This window comes from Eleginops maclovinus, chromosome 19 (assembly GCF_036324505.1).
Source record: "Eleginops maclovinus isolate JMC-PN-2008 ecotype Puerto Natales chromosome 19, JC_Emac_rtc_rv5, whole genome shotgun sequence".
In the NCBI taxonomy this organism is placed as follows: domain Eukaryota; kingdom Metazoa; phylum Chordata; class Actinopteri; order Perciformes; family Eleginopidae; genus Eleginops; species Eleginops maclovinus.
The window spans coordinates 18720149-18741527 of NC_086367.1; the positions used below are offsets into that span (position 1 = coordinate 18720149).

At 40.1% G+C, this 21379-nt stretch overlaps 2 protein-coding genes across 2 annotated transcripts in view; one reads left to right on the forward strand and one right to left on the reverse strand.

The window, feature by feature from the left end:
- The first annotated feature begins 82 nt into the window (after nucleotides 1-82).
- Nucleotides 83-14522, forward strand: LOC134881482 (synaptosomal-associated protein 23-like). The gene is given in 9 exon segments (XM_063908858.1): nucleotides 83-270; nucleotides 4632-4746; nucleotides 8417-8458; nucleotides 8811-8859; nucleotides 9934-10051; nucleotides 11396-11563; nucleotides 11655-11695; nucleotides 11698-11798; nucleotides 12355-14522. Coding segments are annotated over 9 exon segments (699 nt in total). The 5' UTR covers nucleotides 83-268; the 3' UTR covers nucleotides 12418-14522.
- Nucleotides 14523-14644: 122 nt separating this feature from the next.
- The window catches only part of sptb (spectrin, beta, erythrocytic), a 33845-nt gene continuing 27110 nt past the window's right edge, over nucleotides 14645-21379 (reverse strand). The window contains 7 exon segments of the mRNA XM_063908856.1: nucleotides 14645-17266; nucleotides 17725-17767; nucleotides 18306-18479; nucleotides 19093-19349; nucleotides 19537-19600; nucleotides 20679-20758; nucleotides 20952-21148. Of these exon segments, the coding sequence (XP_063764926.1) occupies nucleotides 17072-17266; nucleotides 17725-17767; nucleotides 18306-18479; nucleotides 19093-19349; nucleotides 19537-19600; nucleotides 20679-20758; nucleotides 20952-21148 (1010 nt within the window). The 3' untranslated portion in view covers nucleotides 14645-17071.

Genomic DNA, 21379 nt, shown 5'->3' on the forward strand with positions numbered 1-21379 from the left:
TCCAGAAGTTACCAAGTACACATATCGTGAAGAAGGAGGAGTAACCAGCTCGTTTTTAACAAGAGGAAGGTTACCTGTAAGTATTGACTCCCAACACAAATATCTCTCTCCCTTTTCCCTGTCAACATACTTGTTTGAGTTGTGGCAGTTGACAGGAAAGCGGAAGTAGCTAACTAGCAGGGTAGCCGCACGTTAGCTACTTTAACGAGTTGTCAACGGATTTTACCTTGTTTACCAACCTTACAACACCACAGGAACTTTTCAGACAATGTAAGAACACTTTATCTGCTTTGACAGACTCTTCGGCGTTGTTCTCTGTCGTTTTCAACTTGTTTTAATTCAGTTTAAAAGTGTTATGTTGGGGAGTTTACAGTCACAACGCTGGTGTCATGGGTGTGGGACACTGCGTGTGTTTCCCCTTGTATTATTCAAGCTAAAGTCACCTGTTCATCAAGTGAGCCTCGTTAAATACCTTCTCAGCACTTTACTGTATTCCCCTGCTGTTGAGATAACCGAGGTCAGGTGCAGTGGTGTAAAGTAACTAAGTACATTTACTCAAGTATTGTATTTGAGTACAATTTTGAGGAACTTGTACTGTCCTTGAGTATTGACATTTGTTGCTACTTTGTACTTCTACCTCTCTAGAAAACAGAGGTAATTTGTGTTATTTGACCCCACTTCATGGGTTTTAAGTCCTTTATTTACTATGCCGATTTGGACAACTATTACATGACACTTTAGTTACACCTGGACTACTTTTATTTTCGGTACTTTAAGAATATTCTGATGCTAATATTGTGTACTTTTACTTGAGTAACATTTTGAATAACGCAGTATTTCTACACTTTACTTTTACTTTTACTTAAGAACAACATGTGATTCCCCCTCTGGTCATGTGTGCGGATACAGTATTACATATATCTAAATATAACCAAGGAAATGATTAACAATATTTGGCCTATTTATTCTAATATGATTGCCAGCTGTAGTGAAAACTGTTTATGTGTTTATACCCTCCACATAATGCTGCAAAATAAATAAAACGTCATGGTTTTTTTTAGGTTTTTCCTGTACAGCATGATGTCATTGACCTTCCTTCTGGCTGTTTGTTATTGTAACGTTAGGTCAGCATTATCAGTGCCCTGCCCAAAACATTTCACACTTCACCTTAAATATTATCAATGAGGAGAGGGTGTTGGAAGAACTGTTGAAAAAAAAATAGCCTTTAAGCTTGTGTGTGTGTGTGTGTGTGTGTGTGTGAAAAAAGATTAAGCTGGAGGATATGCATATGAAATGATCGGAATAAGAAAAGACGTGAGTGTGTGTTGTGCAGTCACATCTGGAGGAACAGGTTTGGGTGGCAGAACAAGAAATGTGCTTCCCTGTTTGAGCTGTTGTGTTAGGAAACAGGCTGTGAAGAAGCTGCAACATGAATGGGTATGTCCTGTAGGCTGGCTAATGTATTCTTCTGGTGGCTGTGAACACATGTACAGCGGTGTCAGAGTCTAGTGTTGTTATCGGGTGTGAAAACATATGGCTTCCTGTTATTTTATTATGGGCTCAAATTGCTCAGGGAATAAACAGTTCTAGTATTTATCCGTGTGTGGCTTGGCTGTAACCTGCTCATCACTTTTTCATGAGGGTAGATCAATATTCAGCGATAGAGAGGTTTACACTTTACTGGCACTTGTTGTTGAAACTCTTGACATGTTCATCTGCTCTTGTTGTGGCTTGGCATTTCCAAAGCGAGCATTATGCGTAAATGAGTCCTCCTCCACTGTTATTGTGGTAAGAACACATCAATATCTTGCCAAGTCCAATAATCGGTTAGAAAAGCAGTCAAGCCTGTGCGAACCAAGTGCCCTCTTTGCAAAATAAGCAGAGTCAACAACATTCAATCATCTGAACTGTCTGCCAAGTAGACTTTCCCTTCTCCCTTTTTTATTCTTTATCTCAGGATGTGTGGTTGCTGCAGGTTTGAAAGGGAATTCAAAGTTCACGGATTATTTAGAAAGGCAGTAATGCTGCTTGAACTTTAAAGGAAAGAGGATGACAGGAGAGGAAGAAGAGAATAAAGCTGTTTCCTGAACTTTAAAAAAAACCCAGAAATTAAGTCAGAGTTTGTGGTTTATATATGACTAACCACGTCTTTGCTTAAACGTACAATGTTTCTGCATCACAGAAAAACAAGCTTAAGTTGTTTGCGTTCAACGATCTTTATCCCCTGTTACCTTGTGCACCAAAGGCTGTCTGAGGCTGACATTACACCCGTGTATTCAGAGCGCCCTGTGACGCTGGGCTGCAGGAAGATCACTCAATGCACAAATCAGATATAGTTTGGATTTGATCTGCTAAACCTCTCTGCAAGGTTGCCCGGATCATGCTGTGATCAGAATGTATCTCCATGGATTAAAAAGCAGTGAGACCGCACCTATAGCATTGCTCAAGTCCTGTCTGCTTCATCTGTCAGTGGAGGGATTATCAGGATAATACCTGGAATCCCAAAATGCTGGCCAGGATAACGTGACATAATCCTGATAATCGTCCAATCCTTACTTCTAATAGGGGCTTTTATTCTGAACCACTCCTCTTTTGTTGTACCTTGTCTGAACTCAAAAATATACTAAGAACCAAATTGCACAACAAGTACCCCATAGTGGTCAACCACGATGAGCACTTCCTGCTGCCAGTTAACAGTAAAAGCCTCTCAGCGACACTTCCTGACATCATGCCCGCCCTGCTGTGGTACATCTTGTGCAAGCTTATGAAATCTAAATTTTAATCAGAACACAGACCCTGCATGGAGCTATTAAATGAGGATGCAATTTATCCTAATGTGATTAACTGTGGGAGTTTGTTTCACAGGAAGTCACATGAAATCACTTGTAGCCCATAACTAAAGTATCGGGGGTTTTTCAAACTGAAGGTCCCTTTTTTGTGATTCATTAACTGAGAACTTCTAAGGCTCCATTATTTCACTTTGAGGAACAAAAGCTAAACTGAATTGTTTGTTTTTTTTAGCAGCAGTGCATTTGCAAACCCTTTTGCTCTTTAGCCAATTAAGAAGCAGATTGTATCGCCTCTGCTGTTACACAATCCCCATGAAGCCCTCGTGAGCATGACAGATCTCTCATTGTGTAAAAAAAAATCCCATTTGGTAATACTGGTTTGGGAGGTACGATACGCAAGTGTGAACACTTTGTAAAATATGAATTCAAAGTATCCACATTTGATACTTAAAGCAGGGCTATTGTTTTTAACATTTGTAATTACTAATGGGAGTAATAACATTTACATGCTTACCAAAAATGTTGTCTTGTGTTATTTAATTCTTTACACTTAACCTTTAGTGGCCATTATTTGTGTATGTCTCAAATCTAATGATGACTTTAAATCAAGTTTGGTGTCCAAACTACGGCCTGGGAGCCAACTGCGGTCCGTAGTCCATTGTGAATTGGCACTAACCAAATTCAAAAAGTATCATAGAATACGGTGCACACCTGAAACTGGTGCTTGTTCTTGTATTGTACTTCTTAAATATATTAAATGATGTAAAGCTATATTACACACTAGTACTCATGTGTTATTAAGCCCAAATTCAAATAAATTCAATCAAGTTGAAAAGATTTTCTAAAACGTCAGCTGATAATAAATCCAAATAACTTATTTGCATAGTGAGCTTAATACACCCTTCCTTTTCCCCTTTATTATACGCAATCTGAGGCTTCTGTTTCAAGGAATGAGCTGCCCACACTTTTTATAACATAATAAATGAAACCCTATGGAGAGCTGGGATGTAGGCTTTTTATTTTCACACCTCTAGTGAGAGGCACAGCCCTTTGTATGTTTTTCTGTATGTGGCCCTCAAGTTTGGACACCCCTGAATTAAAGTGTTGTAATCTTTAACGTATGTGCTCCAGTTTCCTGACTCTTGTGATTCAGATTCCCCAGCCTCCCCAACAGTTTCCTCTACGCTTTACACTAAAGAGGAACTGCTCTACGCCTTCAATGAGATATTTTCGCTTTGTCATTGATCTTCATTTTTGTTCCTTTTTATTATCAGCTAGCATCCTTTATGAGTTCAGATCGCAAACACTCCTCCAGGGGAATGAAAATAGCCTGATTTGTTTATGTTTTGCATCTCCTTCTTCCCTCTCACATGAACACGTGCTAACAAGTTCATCATAATAAAAACAAGTGTTTGAGGGCATTCGGAAACGTTCTGTATTCAGGTTTATCAAAAGGAAAATGCTGTATAGATATTGAGTCTGAAATGTGTAATTAACTTAAAGGATCTTTATCAAACATGGTGGGTTATGTGTTGTGTTTATTCAAAAACAATTATTAGAATTTGTAAACTACCAAATATTGATTCACTATAGCGCTCCAGAAAACAAACCAGGTATCGGTTAGCCATAATTAAACAAATCTCATTCACATTGAATTATCTGTTGATCAATTAAGCTAACTTTATCTCAGTCCCTGTCCTTTTCTTTGGGTCTTTCACAGCTTTAGAGTTCCTTTTTATAGTTGCCTACAGTAAAGCTGGGGCTCAGGTTTGTTTGAGTCTTGGAGCTTTATGACAGTCGATGCCCACTGATGTGATCTTTCTAAATCCGCCTCTCTTTCAGGCCACAGAATATCGAGCTCGGAGCAACGGGGGGAACCTCCAAAAAGGACAGCAGCAAAATGGAAGACATGACCGTGGAGGAGATGTCCATGAGGGCCAACCAAGTGACTGATGAGGTACTGAGTCACACACACACCCACGCACAAACGGACACACGTATCCTTTATTCTATCTTCATCTGTATGCGAGTCAGTATGAATCAGTATTTCCAATAGTGATACTTCCTAATGGCAGGAATGTTTGAGAAGTTTCTATGGTAGTGATTCTTACCTTTTTTTTTTTAGGTAACACTTTCTTTTTAGAGTCAATCATTTCTGACTAATTCTCTTGAACACTTATTAGAAAAAAAACTACAAACAAATCCATTGGTGTAACTGTTAGATGTCAGATTCATCCCTCTGCAATGCGACATTAGTCCCAACAGTCATATCAATATTCATGAACGTTTAATGTCAATCTAGATCGAAATTAATCCCAATGTTTGGCCAGCGGGAGGAACTCAGGGAATACAAAGAAAGGTATTGAATATAATACTGAACCCTGTCCGATCCAGACACGCCATTGCTCCACAAAACTGCTGGTTCTCTCTCTCCTCGACCTCCATGGTGTTTATATTGTATTACATTTAGTCGATGCACAGAGGATGAACTGAACATGCAAACATTAGGTTTGTCTTGTGCTTTTCTTCAAAGGTAAAACCATCCTGACTGTTTATGATTCTGCCAACTTACAAAACACTGTTTCCCTTTTTCTAATTCTGGAAAGGGAGATTTTGGGTGGGATATCCCTTTTGATTGTAGACAAAAAAGGAGTACTTCACGCATGCTAATTATGGGAAAAACAATCACAAGCAATCAGGACAATGGGATGTTCTTGAGGTTCAGTAAATGATGCGAGAATTTATGGGAACAGTTTAAAATTGATCATGATATCTCCAACTGTAAAGCAGCAGCCAGTAGGTGGTTAGCTTAGCTGCTTAGCATAGCACCTAGGAAAGGAGCGGTAACTGTTAGCCTGGCTCTGAACAAAAGTTGTTTTTTTATCCAAATATAAAACCTCATACAGACATTATAGTATAAAAAAAAATCCCTTAATTGAAAATGCTCAAGACTATACATTTTGTGATGAACTCTTTTCAGCCATGACCACGTTGAAGGCCGAGCATTTAGGCCTGGCTGTAAAAGCGTCAGTAGGGCAACATAATAACAGGCACATGTAATCCTGGGGTCGCTTAAATATTCAGTAGCATGGAAAGAGCAGAGGGTCGGTAATTGGATTCATTGTGTTCACTGCTGATTATTAAGCCACGCATTAATAGGAAGTGCGTGTGTGTGAGGCTTTACGCCCAATTTAGCTTTAGCTCCCTTTTCCCATCTGCGCTTTTGACGCTTTGAATGTTGTCAGCTATATCCAAGCGTTTTATTATCAAGGAGATAATTGTTTCATCAGCACCCCAGGGCCCCGTATGATCAGCCATCTGATTCAAATGGAGGGAAATGAATTTACTCTCGCCGGGCTTTTAGCTGCTCTTCATCTTCCTGTAATTCTGACTGTACTAATTGTTTACTTTTTTCTTCTCGACTGCGTTGTTTCTCTCTGTGTGTTTCTTTTTCCGACTTAACCTCCTTCTCTTTTTCCTTCTTTCGCTGCTGGCATGGCAGGGTCCTTCTGCTAACCCTTCTTCACACTCTTTGGGTAACAACTCAGACCTAAAACACTCATAGAATAGCAAGCAGTGTATCAGGGCAGCGATGGATGTAGCTTTAAGATTGTTGTTGGGAGGACTATCTTAAGGCTGTTTCCATGTCCTGAAGTTAGCAATGGCTTCCACACATTGTGTCAACATTAATTAAAGGCATTGTTTGTGTGTTACTTTCTTATAATTCTGGTATATTGCGGCCAATTATTACCCCTGATTTGTTTTGGACTCTCTGTGTTAGAATAGCACTTGAATTAAAAAGCATGTCGCCTTCTGGAACCTGAATGAACATCGCCTCGCTCTGCTTCCATTTAAGCCATCCCAAACAATGATAAAAATACCACACCATTGTCCGTATCTCAAAGATCCGTCCCAGCAACCCAATCTGGGAAATTTGGCTAAGACGGCAGATTTCAGGCTTAATTAGCCAAGTTTGAGGATTTTTAGAGACATAACTTAATGTTTATCCACCCAAATGATGTTCTGGCAAGACCAACTGAAACTTGGCTGAGCTCAACACATCCATCTCGCCAATTCCTTGTTTGTCTGTGTCTCAACTCGCTGATTAATGTATTCAGAGCAAACCTAACACAGAGAGAAGGAAGAATCTGGTCCCTGCTCTCTTGTTAACACTTCATTCGTGACGGGAACAATGGAGTCATGCCCTGAGTCACTTTCGAGCTCTGCTGCTTTGGATGCTCTGTTGGCCGTACAATTTGCTATTAATAGAGACGCAAAGGCGTAAGCTCACCTGAGCTGACTGCATTCCTGATCAGCAACAACTTTATTTGTCCTTGTCCTGCTAACTTAACTTTAGTGCTAGCTGCAGACATATTACTTGTGACACAGTTAGAGATTAGTCACGGGAAAAATGGAGCTGTGTCCCAAATACATGCTGATTCTAACGAGGTGTAGTATGTAGCGTGTTCTCGCTGGAGAAGGGACGAAATGCAGTAGACTCCAACCAGACATCGGGCACACTAGACATTGATTTTTTTTAATGTCCCGTCTACGGCTGAACATTTTTGTTGTCATAAATCTTCTAGAAAAGGGGCTGACACTCACACTGAAAATGCAAGAACTAAAGAATATTGTTCTCAAAAACTGTAATGAATGTCAGCGTTTTTTTATAATCCATTTTCTGTCGAGCAATTTGCTGATAAATTGAACAAAAGTTTTACCTCCATTAGAGGACTGCTCACAACTCACAAAACTAAGCTGCTTTTAAAAAAATATCAAACTAATGAAAATACAAATCTTACCAATATCTTAGAAGACTAATTAGTAACAATTTATAAACATAATGTTCTCTAATTTGGAACAGCCATGTAAGCTCTAGAGCTGAACAAAGTCATTTCTAAATGAATAGAATCGTGTTGAAGTAATAAGCTTTCTTCTGTTGTCAGGACTTTCTGCTTCTTACAGGGTAGGAAACTGCTCTGTAAAGTCACTCTAACCAAATTAATGGATGTTTAATTAGATAGTTCCCTGTTGTGGTCTGATCAAATGAACAACATTATTTCCATGATGGGAAAAGGGCATTGCCAGTTCAGGGAAATGATCTGCACATGTTCCATTTTAACAATGCAATTGCTATTGTTCGATCAAAGTCTCACACGCACTACTCTCCGGTCAAAGTGCTGCGGAAAAACATCTAATATTAACTTCAAATTGCACAGAACAGAGCAGCCATATCTGCATTGTTGTTTCTATATTCATTTATCCAATTACAGCTGCCTATAGGGCTAAATTAAAGTAGTCTAAAAGGCTTTTGGTCTAATACACCTTCCTCACTTTCTTTTGCGAAAAAGTAGTATACACTGAATGTTGTCCTGCTAACCCACGTTAAAAATAACCTGCCATCTGTTGTTGCCAAGTCTACAAACAATTAGTTTGCAGGAACTGTTTTATAGATTATTTAGTCTAGAAATATCAGAGAAACCAACATCACACAGTGACCTTAAAAGCTGAAGCGCGATGTTTGTTTTTTAATTGCCATTTTGGAATCTTTTGATTTGTTTTTATTAAACTTGCTTACTTTGTCTTTTAATATTATTCCCTAAAACCTGCTGTTTATCCATCCACAGTCACTGGAGAGCACGCGCAGGATGCTGCAGATGGCGGAGGAGGTGAGACTTTGACTCTGTTACCGACACACGTTCACCTTCCCTGCTGCTGTGTTTGGATCACAGGAGAGTGTGTGTTAATAATTACCCCCCCATGCATGGCGATTAGGAACATTTTCTAAAATACTTGAATGCTTGAATTACTAACTGTTAACAATTTGATATTCTGATGGTCATAGCACTTGTGTCAGGGAATGATTGTGGCAACACTTTAATTAATAATAGTCAGTATTTAAATTCTGAACAGACAACTCTTTTTGATTGTGTCCAACCCTGATTACTTCCATTCTTTATAATGCGTTACTGTCTGTAATCCCTTCATTATTTCTGATCTGTGTGCCTCTTGTGTTTTCAGAGCAAACAGACCGGCATCAACACCATCGTGATGTTGAACCAGCAAGGAGGTAGATATATTAAAACACTGCCAGCTTTGATGCAGAGTCCTCTTTTTCTCTGTGGTAATGGTTCATAAAAAAAACCCGGGAAAACAACAAAAGATTCCTACTCTTTTTTTTTTGCTTGACTAACTCAAAGTAAGTACCAAAAATCATGTGAAAATATACAGACTTTGAATCAGATTTCTTTCCTGTTGTTGTTGAATTACCCAGATGCAATTGTGCCACAATACAGATGTCATTCAGATTATATAATTACAGTCAACTTTGAATTTCAAAGATTTATTGATGAGATTCAAGGCAACAGATTTCCAGTTATTGATTTCTCAGAAACATTTTATTTTCAGTCGGGATCGCACGGCGATGCTTTTCAGGAAGTCCCCGCTGTAAAGAAATGACAGGGACAAGCATGTTTGAGAATGAAATGCCCAAAGAAACGTTTCATATCTTTCTACCTTGGATAAGACGTATTTTATGCTTCCTATGTGACTCGAAGCACTCAGAAAAAGAGTCGTTTTAAGTATTAAAAAGCTGTGCTAATAAAGGTGTGTTCTTAACCGTCACCATGCATCACAGTTACAGTATAACCGCAGCTCTTGCCTGAAGGAGGCGGCATTTAAATTAAATAGGACATATTTGAGTTTGAGTGTGCGTAAGTACTGCACAGAAGGATCAAGGAAATAAATTGTTATTTGTAGTCATTTATGAGATGTGCATCCTATACTAGTGTTTATGTATGCTCTCTCAGGGCGATTCTTCTATATCTGTGCAAAATGGTGTTTTGTTTGATACCTTTTACATTTCTATTAGCTTTAAGTGTAAGTACTGTCCAATATATGGGTTCCTTCTTTTTGAAATGTGCGTTATTTTATTGTATTTATCCCTTTTTGTTGCTTGTACAATAACCCAATTAAGGAATCCTCACAGCGACAATTATAGTCTAATTGAATCCATTCTAGAAACGGATAGGTAAAGGTGATGGTCAAAACAAAGTCAAGAATAAGAGACTCCTGCTGTATAAAATGTACCTAGCTACTGTACAGAGGAAGAGTGTGACATGGTGTGTGTGCCTGTGTGTTTCAGAGCAGCTGAGGAATGTGGACAAGGGCATGGACCAAATCAACCAGGACATGAGGCAGGCGGAGAGAAACCTGACCGACCTCTCCAAGTGCTGCGGGATCTGTGTGTGTCCCTGTGACAGGTACACCGAGCGGCTGAGCCTCTCCGTCGCTGCTCCGTGTTTTCAGGCTGTGCTCCACTCTCTGTGTGCTGTGCTTTTATTTGTCAGGAGAGTTTATGGCACAGCTATGTGGCTGGCTTGTGTTTGATCCTCACATCGAGGATCAATATGGAGCAAACAGACAGGAAGAGCTGTTTGAAACATGAGTATTTGCTTCTTTTATACCTCATGTGAAGTGGAAGGGCCTTTTTTCTTTTAGATGTAGAAATACCATTTATCTTTTCCATTGACAACGTTAACTGACTCACTATTGGAGCACTTCTCCAGCTTGTTTAGGCGAGAAACTCCTGGTTAAACCAACTATGTTACACCCTTTTTTGACTATTTCATTAAAAGCCAAAAGTACCGGCTCGTGAGCAAAAATATTGGGAGATTTGTGACCTCAAATCCTCCTCAGGGCAGCTGCTGATAGTTACAGATTATGGTGATGATAAAACTGATTATACAGTCAGATTTATTCTCTTTTGGACACTGGATTATCTTTGGATGAATTTAGTAACTGGCCCTTTGTTGTTGTGCTCCCAGCTCCAACAACAATGTGCTTTTGAAATCTCTCTTTCTTTGATTGGCTCCTTTGCCTGGAGCACTCTCCATAGCAACAGCTGCCAATGCTCATGGGTATTAGGGTATTTAAAGCCGTCCAACACACAAAACTAAAGTTGGATGCATTTCCATAAAGGTATGGGATCGTTCCATCATCTTTGGAAGTCCTGAAGTGGGGAAGCGAACTGGTAAAACAACATTTCAGGAACCAGCATCCTCTCTGTCCTCACAACTCTTATCATGGGACCAAACGCCTCCCTGAATCCCCTCTGATCTGTCAGTGTGATGTTGACATGATCACAGCATGAGCAGCGAGTGTGACATGGAGAGAAGATTTACACGTTCGCTTGTCAAATGTTTTGTTTTATTGGCGAAAGATGCCGTGTACAATCTGTGAGCGTTCCCGGCGGTTTATGACTGCGTACAGGATGTGATAGATGACAGGTGTGCTGTTCTGTGCTTAGCATACCTAAACCCCCCTCCATCAATATGCGCTGTCAGTGTGTGTGTATAGTGAGATTATATTTGGTTCTAAACATGGAAAAAAAATCTCCCCAAAATGCTTTCACATTCGGGAAGAGGATTCTTTGATGAGTACCATAAGATAAGGTAGGGGATCTATTTTAACTGCCTGTGTGTGACTGTAGTAAGTAGCTTTGTAGTCGCTTATTTGGAGAGCCATGTGGTTGACACCAGCTTCTAGGTTTTATTTAAACTACTCTGGATATCCTGGTTTATATTGACTTTCTGTTTCTCCTCCAGGGTGTCGTCCATCGAGAACGACTCAAAGTACAAGCACACATGGGGTCTTAGAGGAGCCGACAACGACTCCGACGGATCAAAAGTCGTCTCGAGTCAGCCCTCGGCCGTCCGCAACGGGCAGGCTGGCCAGAACAACGCCTCGGCGCTCTCAGACCCCTACATCAAGAGGTGGGGCCTCCACCTTGATGCTGCCAGTGGCATGTTGTAAATGTTGAATTTCACAATTGACACATTTAGACGCATCTCTTTACATCCACAGGATAACCAATGATGCACGTGAGGACGAGATGGAGGAGAATCTGACGCGGTCGGCAGCATCCTTGGCAACCTGAAGAACATGGCTACGGACATGGGCAACGAGATAGACAAGCAGAACAAACACATCGACAACATCAACGAAAAGGTGGGACATTAATGATATTTCAAATGTTTGCTGGGCCTCAGGTTTCCATGCATTAGTCATCCTTAACTTTTTTTTAAAGAATTGGTTCAAGGGGAAGGAGAACCATTCACATGTGTATTCTGTGAGACTTCCACTTCCTATTTAACTAGTTAATGCAAGTTAAAGGGACCCTGTGGAGCTGTTGAGTGAATGATAAGTTACATTCAGGGCTGCTCACTGAACTAAATACATGTTTTAGGCATTTGAAGAGCTATTTTTTTCCTATGAGTCTGAATCCCTATTATTGTCGATGTTTACTTCATAGAAGTCTTTGTTGGCTGCAGTTCATCTTGGTGAATTACTGCCTCCTGTATATCAGTGTGAAACTATTCCACATACACAGGACAAACACACTCTTTTAAAACCAGCTAAATGGCATCAGAGTTTAAACACTCCCCTGGGAACCTTTAAGTGTTTAAAAGGTAGGTAAAGTCAGTGAGTTTGTGTATGAAAGAGAGTGGTTTAATACTGGAATAGCAACCAATTCATCATCTGTTTCTTCTCTTTCTTCCTCCAGGCGGACATGAACAGGCATCGTATCGAGGAAGCGAACCAGAGAGCCAACAAGCTCATCAAGTAGACGAGGAGCGCTTCTTCCAGTTTATACTATCAACCTCCAGCCTCTGTCGCCACACCCATACACGCATTGCACACTCACGCACATGCACAAAAAAAAAAAGGAATTCCGTCGGGTAGAATATCTTTGCCAGCTGTGACATTTCTGCAGTTTCTAAATCAGCCACCACCAACATAATCTTTGACACATTTATTTATAGTCATGCTGGACTTTGAGAGGCATGAGGGCATCAGACGCCACCCAGAGAGGAAGTGACTGCCTGCCTATCACTGCTGCTCATATCATATCTCACAGAAAGGGAAGTAGCACAGGTCCGCTGCTTCTCTTTCTTCTTCGCCCTTTTTCTTAAAGTTAAGAACTGTCTCTCTCTCTGTCGATGTGTGTGTTTGTGTGTGTGTGGATGAGTTCCTGGATAAATGCTCATACTCCGTCTTTAATATACAGCCCGTGTCACCCTAATGATCCCCATCTGGTTTAATCATAAACGTACTCAAAATCTCATTGGTTAAGTGTGTAATAGAGTGTAATGTATCATGTGTAATAGATTCGAGATGATCTGCTTATTTAATTATTCTTCATGGAGCAGAAATGACTTGTGAATAAAGCTGTTGTTTTGTAAACACTTTGTTCTCATGTCATTTTAAGCCGTTTCAGACGTAAAAGCTATTTAAAAAATATATTAAATGTTGTGCTTTTGAGAGAGTCATGGCAAATCCTTTCACGCTGGATTCCAAAGCACCTGCCCCCGAATGAAAGCAGTTTTTAAATGTTTCTGACTGGTGGGAAGGTCGTTGTCACTTTTTGTGAGAAAGTTGTGAGGCGGTGAACTGGAGTTAGAAATGTAATATATACTAGTAATTACTTTTCCTTCAAATGTGAAGGAGGGTCAGTAAGCATCACGGGAAATATTCATCAGGAACTCTTCCTAAGCATCTAGTTTATTTTATAATAAACTAAATATGTGACTCATGACAGTGATCAGTGGATGGACTGCTGTTCTTCATATTTAGTGTCTCCTGCGGTTTCTCCCTCTGATGTAAATACTGAAACATATTGTAGCTGTTTATATTAATTTCCTACAGTCATTCTCTTAATCTAATTTCATTTTTCTTTCCTCCCTTCCTCCTGGCTAATGGAGATTTATAGCACCCAGGAGGAGATTTAACTTCCTATGCAGGGTTCCTAAACAGGTCTGGAAAATGAATATCCTCAGGTATCATAATTGAACAGTTTGTAAAAGTAAGAAAATAAACGTCCAGTTCTAAAACACACGGCTATGCATCTTTAGATCGGCTATTACTTCTCATATAAGCTCACAAGGCTGTCATTTGCAGGGGTGTTATCATAATAAAAACCTTAAATGTAAGACATTTTATTTGGGAAATATAACTGCAGGAACCTGTTGATGCCTTTACAGGTGATCCACGGTTGTGTTGTAACAGCCGCTGTATCACAAACAGCTACTCTTGCATCTGTTATGTAAATAGCCAGTTTTTCTCAGCACAACTGCGGTGAAATGATAATCTTATGATGGAAAGCATAATTTAGTTTTGTCAAATCCGTAGCCAGGCTGAGAAATTACCGCTGGCAGCAAGATGCAAAGGTATACATTTTAAATGAACGATGTTTAGGGGGGGGGGGACGTAGAAGCAGAATAAGTCCTGACGGGCTCTGTTAAGGCCTCACTGTGAGAAATTGGCTAAAGATAAAGTAATACTCGACAGTGCAAATATCTCTCGGGGTGCATCTTCTGGCTTATTTGTTTTGAAGCGAAATGATAATTTATATGCTCTGCTGCGGGCATACACCTATCAAGTGTGTGAGGAGGAAGATGGACTTATTCAGGGCTTTGTGTTGCTGTAAGTGTTCGGCCTGTAACTTGTCAGCTGAGATCTAATTAGAGCAGCCCGAAGCGGACTCGCTGTCTCCAGGCTGTTTATTCATTGTTTTACCAACAGCCACTGGAATGTAAATCCTCCGTTTTGTCCATTTCTGAATATGTTCACATGCAGCTCGTCTTATCTGAAATTAGCTTGGTTAACAGATAAAAAATGCCTCTTGTTTCACACCTGCCTTGTTTGTATTCAATAAATGTATTCTGAAATTCATTTTATTACACCTTGTTTGTATTAACATTTAGAATGAAATCCGTTTTCATTAAGAAGCGGCAAACTGTGGACATGAATGTTAAAACTCAAAAAAAGGGGACGGTCAAATAAACCCAAGTGCGTGTCGTTTCAAGGAGTTTATTTTAAAGTTTATTCTCTCAAAATGTATTCGATATTTCCAACATGTTTGGATATTTTACATAGCTAGAGAGTACAAAATGCAGATTAAAAACCACTGAACAGAAAAGGCAGGAGTGGAGGAATAAAAGTGGATGGAGGAGGTGACGGAGTAGGAAGTGTCAGAATCTGAGTTACTGTAGATAGTGACAGATTAAAACAAGACCTGGTACAAGTGATGCAAGTTTCCCATTACATTTCAAGGTGCGTTTATAACAGAAATGGGAGTACTGGTATTAGTAGCACAACTGATCTTCCTCTGGCCCTCTACACATGGGAACAGGTCTCTATTTCCTGTTTAGACGGCCACAAGAACATCATCAATGTACATGTTTTGGACAGAGATCATTGTGATGCTACCATATTTCCTCTGGAGCTGAACAGTCTCATTTATCTTTCTTCACCATCATTCCTTTGAGGTCACTTGAGTTGGGTCATAGTTCAGGGACAGAGCCCAAAGTACAAGGCAAGACGGCAGTAGGAGAGTGTGTGTGTGACAAATGGACATCTATAAATGCAGTTTCACGTACTGTACATACTCTGTATTCCCTGTGTATGCATAATGATAAGAATTTCTTATCCTATAATGGCTTTATTGTGGAAACGTACCTAATTCTCCCTTCCTTACTCCTCCTCCTTTACATTCATTTTAAAGACACATTCCCTCAGCTCCACACTGCTACTGTTTGATCATCGCTTCCGGTAGAGAGCATGCCTGGTCCTGTTGTGTGGTTTGGAAAAGCAGTCGAGATTCATCCGACCTACAGCTTGTCCTGGACTTTGGCTTGTAATGGAAAAACCTTTTTGAATAATGGCTCCTTTTCCGCCCTAACAAAAGCAACTGGTTTAAATGGCTTTAAATTGACCCACAACATTTTCTGGCAAGTAAGATGTTGTTCTGTGAGATCAGAGGGGTGTTTCATAAAGATAGCAAATTAAAACGTGGTTATTTTGGCAAGCAAGGCTTTCTAAAATGAGCTTTAAATAAGTCCGACTGTGGGTTCCTTTTCAGGCCAAATGAGCAGTTGACGCAAAACTGAAGCGTCAAAAGTCATTTACTAGTTATTTCAGAATCCAAGAAGAAGAAAATGCTAATTATCTGTGCTATTTAATTACTGGCTGAGGTCTTGATGTATCATTAAAAGTTTTTTAGCAACTTTACATTCCTTTTTAGGACTTTGTTTTTAACAAACATCACACGACTTGAACAGGATGTGTACCCGTCAACTCAGGACTGGAAATAAAACACTGTATGGCAGTGGTTTGTTGTGTTTAATATGTGTGTTTCTCAGTGCAAGTTTTCTTTGGGTATGTTTGTCAGAATAAAACAGGCTTCACTTTCCATAATACCATGTCCTATGGAACACCCCTCAGAATACATTTCCATGTGTGACCTTACAAACCAAAGTCGAAGACAAAAAAGGCGGGTCAAGTTGCTCTTGACTGAAGGTTCAAGAATATCACAATAGCACCATATCAAACTATTGTAAAACATACTTCATGCATCTGTAGATATATATATACTGTATATATGAATAGATATGAAATTTAGGGTTCAATACACAAGTGTTGAATATATTTCAAGTTCACAGAAATAACTACTGCCACAGTTCAGCTGAGAATACAACCGGACCAGATCTGTATTCAGAGCCGGCCGATCGTGGCGCCTCACGACTGCTCGTACGTCCTCAATTAAAAATCTCAACAGTCAGCCTCCTCACAGTGCATAGAGCATTTACTTTGCATGCCTGCAGTTACACTAAGTGTGTGTGTGTGTGTGCACTGTACAGCACTACGTTCAGCTCGTCACCAAGTCCTCACAACGCATTTACAAAGCTTTTTAAAGCCCGTTAAACTCACTCTGCTTCTGGCTTTAGTGCTCCAAATTCAAACAGCACAGTATTACAGTTCACAACCATTGTATAAGGCAGGATAATTGAAGCACTCCTCAGTACTCTTCAGTCACCCTTTGTTCATTACAGGCCTTCAATTTGCACATGGCTATATCAAATCATGCCTAACTGAAGCAAAGAAAATTGCAGCAAAAGCAACGAAACAAAGGTTTAACAAACATTCTTTGGTTGAGTGTAAAAGGAGCATTCCTGTGCTTTAATTGAATTGCTTTGAATTTGGCATTTTGTTATAAAGAACACAAAGAGAAAAGTGGACCTTGGCAACAGAACATTTGCTTAGATACAAGCAAAATAGTGATGGCTTTAACCTCGACTACAAGAATCCTCGCTAAATAATATAAAAAATCTAGTGATTAAAAAGCTGGCTTCGACTGATTGTACACAAATACTACTTTCTCTTTCCAGGTTGCCATGACAACCCCCACCCCCCCCTCGTCCCTTTGGCCTCCCCATCTTCGTTTACTTCTTCTTGCCAGCGCGACTGAACATCTTTTCTTTTTTGGTGGAGCTGGGCTCGGGGAGGGCAGTTGAGGAGGAGGGAGGGGGCAGGCTGTGGGTTCTGGACCCCGAGGGCCCCGACTCCTCCTCCTCCTCCTCCTCTGCCAGGGGCTGAACGGCCTCCTTCATAGCCTGGCTCCAACGATCGAGCTCCTCCTGAAATTAAACGCAAACACAGGGTCTTAGAGGGCGAGGGAAGTCCACCTCCGCAGGGGCAGCGCGTGTTTTCGAATTCTGGTCTATTTGATTTAACAAGTGGAGAGAGTTCACACATTTAGCACATTTTTAAATATGATATTTGTGATGTAGACAAAAACAAGCTGGCTGTGGATTATTATCAATGGTAATGTTGCCTCTAGGGCGGTCTCGCTTACTGGATGTAAATGTGAATAACCTCATTAAAGTCAAAATAACTTTTTACCAAATAACTCAAACTAATATAGCTCTCAAATCTAAATGTAGACATGTATGTCTGGTATGCAGGATTGATTATACCCTGTAACTATTTTATTTACAGTACATGAAGTCAAAGATAATATAATCGCATGTCAAGTCCAGAACTTTCAGTCTCATGGTATTCACGGAAAGCTGTTATATGATCGTTAAGAACTCACCTCGTCTTTGCACTGGAACAAATACTCACTGCCGTCTGTAAGACTGAGAGCGGAAAGGGAAATTAAGCTTTGTTGTGTGGGGAAATACAGAAGACAACTTATATTTTGACATTAAGAGTACCATAAATAGCAAATTAGTTTCCCCAAAACATGTTTTTTTTAGTAATCTAAGCTACAACGTTCAAACTAACTTACTACTCGTTTGTAAATGTGTTAATGTTTGTTTCAAACAGGCAGTAATCCTCCTTTAGAAGCAATTTGCTAAGCAAGCGCAATTAAGGCTTCTGAAGAGTCTGTTAGCTTAGTTTAGCATACAGGCTACAGACAGCAAGTGCTTAAAGGTAAAAAAATACCGGACTTCCAGCACCTGTACAGCTCATTAATTGACTTATTTTATCTCATCTGTTTGATCCATACAAATAATAATTATGTATTATGTGGGACTATTTTCTTAGCTAAGAGCACCACACTGCTCATCTCACTCAAGAAGAAGAATAAACATCCCCAATATGTCGTATTATTCCTTAAATAGTGCAGCAATTACATGAAATAAAAACCTGGAGAAGGGACAGGGTTCTCACCGTAGTTTGCAGATGTGCTTCTTTTTCTTGTAGATGTTGAGGATCTCCCAGCTGGCGTTACTGAGGAGCAGAGGGTTCTCTCCGTGATACGTTATGCCGTGGCTGTAAGTCTTCATGTCCTTATAGGCTGAGAGCTGCCCCTGCTTCAGCACAAAGAACAAGTTGGTCCATGACCTGTGAGGAGGAGGAGGAGGAGGAGGAGGAGGAGGAGGAGGAAACGGAGGAAACGGAGGAAACGGAGGGTATGAATATCGATTATCTAGGGTAGCTAAGAGTCATAACAACATCACTGCTATTAAAAACAACTTTAAATCTAAAGATGGTTATGACATATTATCATATACACTTACTTTTAAGGTGAAATAGATGGTTCAAACTTTGAATAACGTTCTGTTTTTGCTGATGCTTGTGTACAAAAACTAAAAGGAGTCTTTAAAAACGGTTTGCCAGTTGCAATACAGATGTGTATTTCTGATTGAGTTGTTAAATCCCCTCCCAAAGATGAAATACCTCTGCATTTATGTTCATTTAGTTAATGTATGTTACATTTTTGCTGTGATGCATTGCTGATTAGGTAAATATTGATTTCAGTGTGATGTCACTTAAATGTAAAAGAAAGAAAGAAAAACTACAGATTTATTTGAGATGAATGAAAGTAAGTTTTCCTGTCTGGTACCAGATTTCCCAATTATACAAAACTAAATGTCTGGAATGGGTAAGGATGTTTCTACTATACTTAATGTGTTAAATAGGCTAAAATGCAAAAGCAGTTGTTCCTATGCTCTACCTATTTGAAGTCTTCTTTCCTGAGTCGTCCACATCGTGTTTGCGTCCCAGCATGCCCTGCTGCAGCACAGTCTGGGCTCTGAGGGACTCCAGGGGCATGGTGGCCGCCCTCTTTGGTTTCGGCGTGCTCACCGCCGACACAGAGGGGTCCAGCTCCAGAGAGCCACTCTCCCTCATCTCCGACACGATGGCCACTGTGGAGTCACCGGCCGTCTCCTCCAGCAGACCTGAGCTGGGCTCAACTGCACCAAAACCAGACTGATGGAGGACGAAAAGAAGACAGTCAAAGTGCTGAAACAGGGTCTGGATTTTAGATCAAGTGGCATTTTAAATAAAGTTAGACAAATAAGTAAAGAAACAAGGCTGATTTAATTATGTTAAGAGCTTTAGTAGGCCTAGACATGCTCACAAGATGTAGCGGAGCAAAGTGAGTGTAGTTACTAACCACAGTCTGTTCCTCAATCGTGCCGAGCTGTGAAGATTCTTCTACAAAACCTGTGTCTTCTCTCCTGGAGGGAAGAGAGCAAGATAGACTTTTTAAGGATGTCTGTGAGGATTTTCTGTATGCATGTCTGTAGTCACAGATGCAAAGGTGCATGTTCTCCGTGGTCTCTCAAAGGACAGCCGATGGGCTAATGCGGCCCCTGAGTGTGACATCTGTGTGTTTTATTTCAATCATACCCAGTTTCACCTTCAATGGATAACATGTAATGCTCTGCTAGCGCCTCATACTGAGCCCCCTGAAGTGTCTTCTTTTTGTTTGACATACTTTAATAAGATTAATACAATATGTTAACTATGAGAAACTATACTCTGACTTCAATACTATGAAATATTCGATTTACTATGCTATGCTTTTCTATGACTTTTTTCAGCCGACTATCCTGTGTCTTTTTTCAAATGTAGTTTTACATTTTATGATGTTTTTCCTACAAACTATATGAACTTTTCCATCACACTGGACAACTTTGAGGCTGTGGTGTAGAGGAGGACTCTCAACAGACTGTTAGCCATCATGGATAACCCCACCCACCCTCTGAAGAGCTCCTTCTTCAACAGACTGCTCCCGCAACGACAGATACAGGAGAACATTCCTGTATCACAACTCACCTCTGCCTGACAGATAACTCTCTGCTCCATAGCCTCTCTGTGACCACTGGACTTAAACCATTACATACTGTACATTTTATGCTTATTCTAACAATATTCCACACCTCTCACACTCATTGTACATATTACATCCTGCTTTATATTTTGTGTTTGTTAATATTTTCTGTACATTTTTTGTCAAAAATGTATATGTTTTTGTTTATTGTTGGTATTGTCACTGTATTGCCTTGTTTTTATGCTGCTGCAACGTAAACAAATCCCAAATTGGGGTCAATAAGTAATTGTATTGTAGTCTATTTTATTCAAACTTTGCTTTTTCACGTTTTCAAATTGAAGTGTGTTGTGCTATGTTTTTTTAATAAACAATGTCAATATCTCTAAATTGGCATGCAGTCACAAACACTCTGGGAAACTCTGATGAACAGTATGATTGTCTCCATATTCTATATATATAATATATATATTTTGTGTGTGTACCTGCTGTCCCTGTCCGAGAGCTTCTCTTCTTGAATGGACCTCTCCTCCTGCTGCTGATTCCTCAAATCCAACAACTCCAGCTGCAACACAGAAGTGAAGTGAAATCATTACCTCAACAATTATTTGAATCAATTGAGTAACATTATTTGATACATTACCATCCTCAATCTCATGAACCTAACATTTCTAGTTCAAGTTGTAGTGTAACTCTTCAGTTTCTTTAATCGATCAGAGGGTTTATAGCTCTTATCTCATCATGTTTTGAGTCCATACCGTAGTGAGGCGTTCTAGTGCGGAGAAGCGCTCTTCCCAAGTGGCGGTGGATTTCTCGAAGGCTTCGTGCCTCTTGATGAGTTTCTCCACCTCGTCCACAGTGCGTCCCATGTCTCTGCTGGACACGTAGGGCTCCTGAGCGATAAGCCAGGCCTCGGCCACCGAGGCGTCCCGTGCAAACTGACACACCTCCAGCACTGCAGGCAGCAAAGACCGGGGTCATTATAGCGGTTCTTACAGCGTCATCTACATCTTACAGTCATTTCAAAAGAAAGTTTCCATAAATATTCATGCTGGCCATAATCTGAACCATACTGTTTATACAGTCACATGAATATATTCATATTTCTTTAACTTAAAGACTATTTTAGAGGGGGCATTAGTTAGTAGTTAAAGTTAGAGGTAGAAAATTGCATTGTGTAGCAACT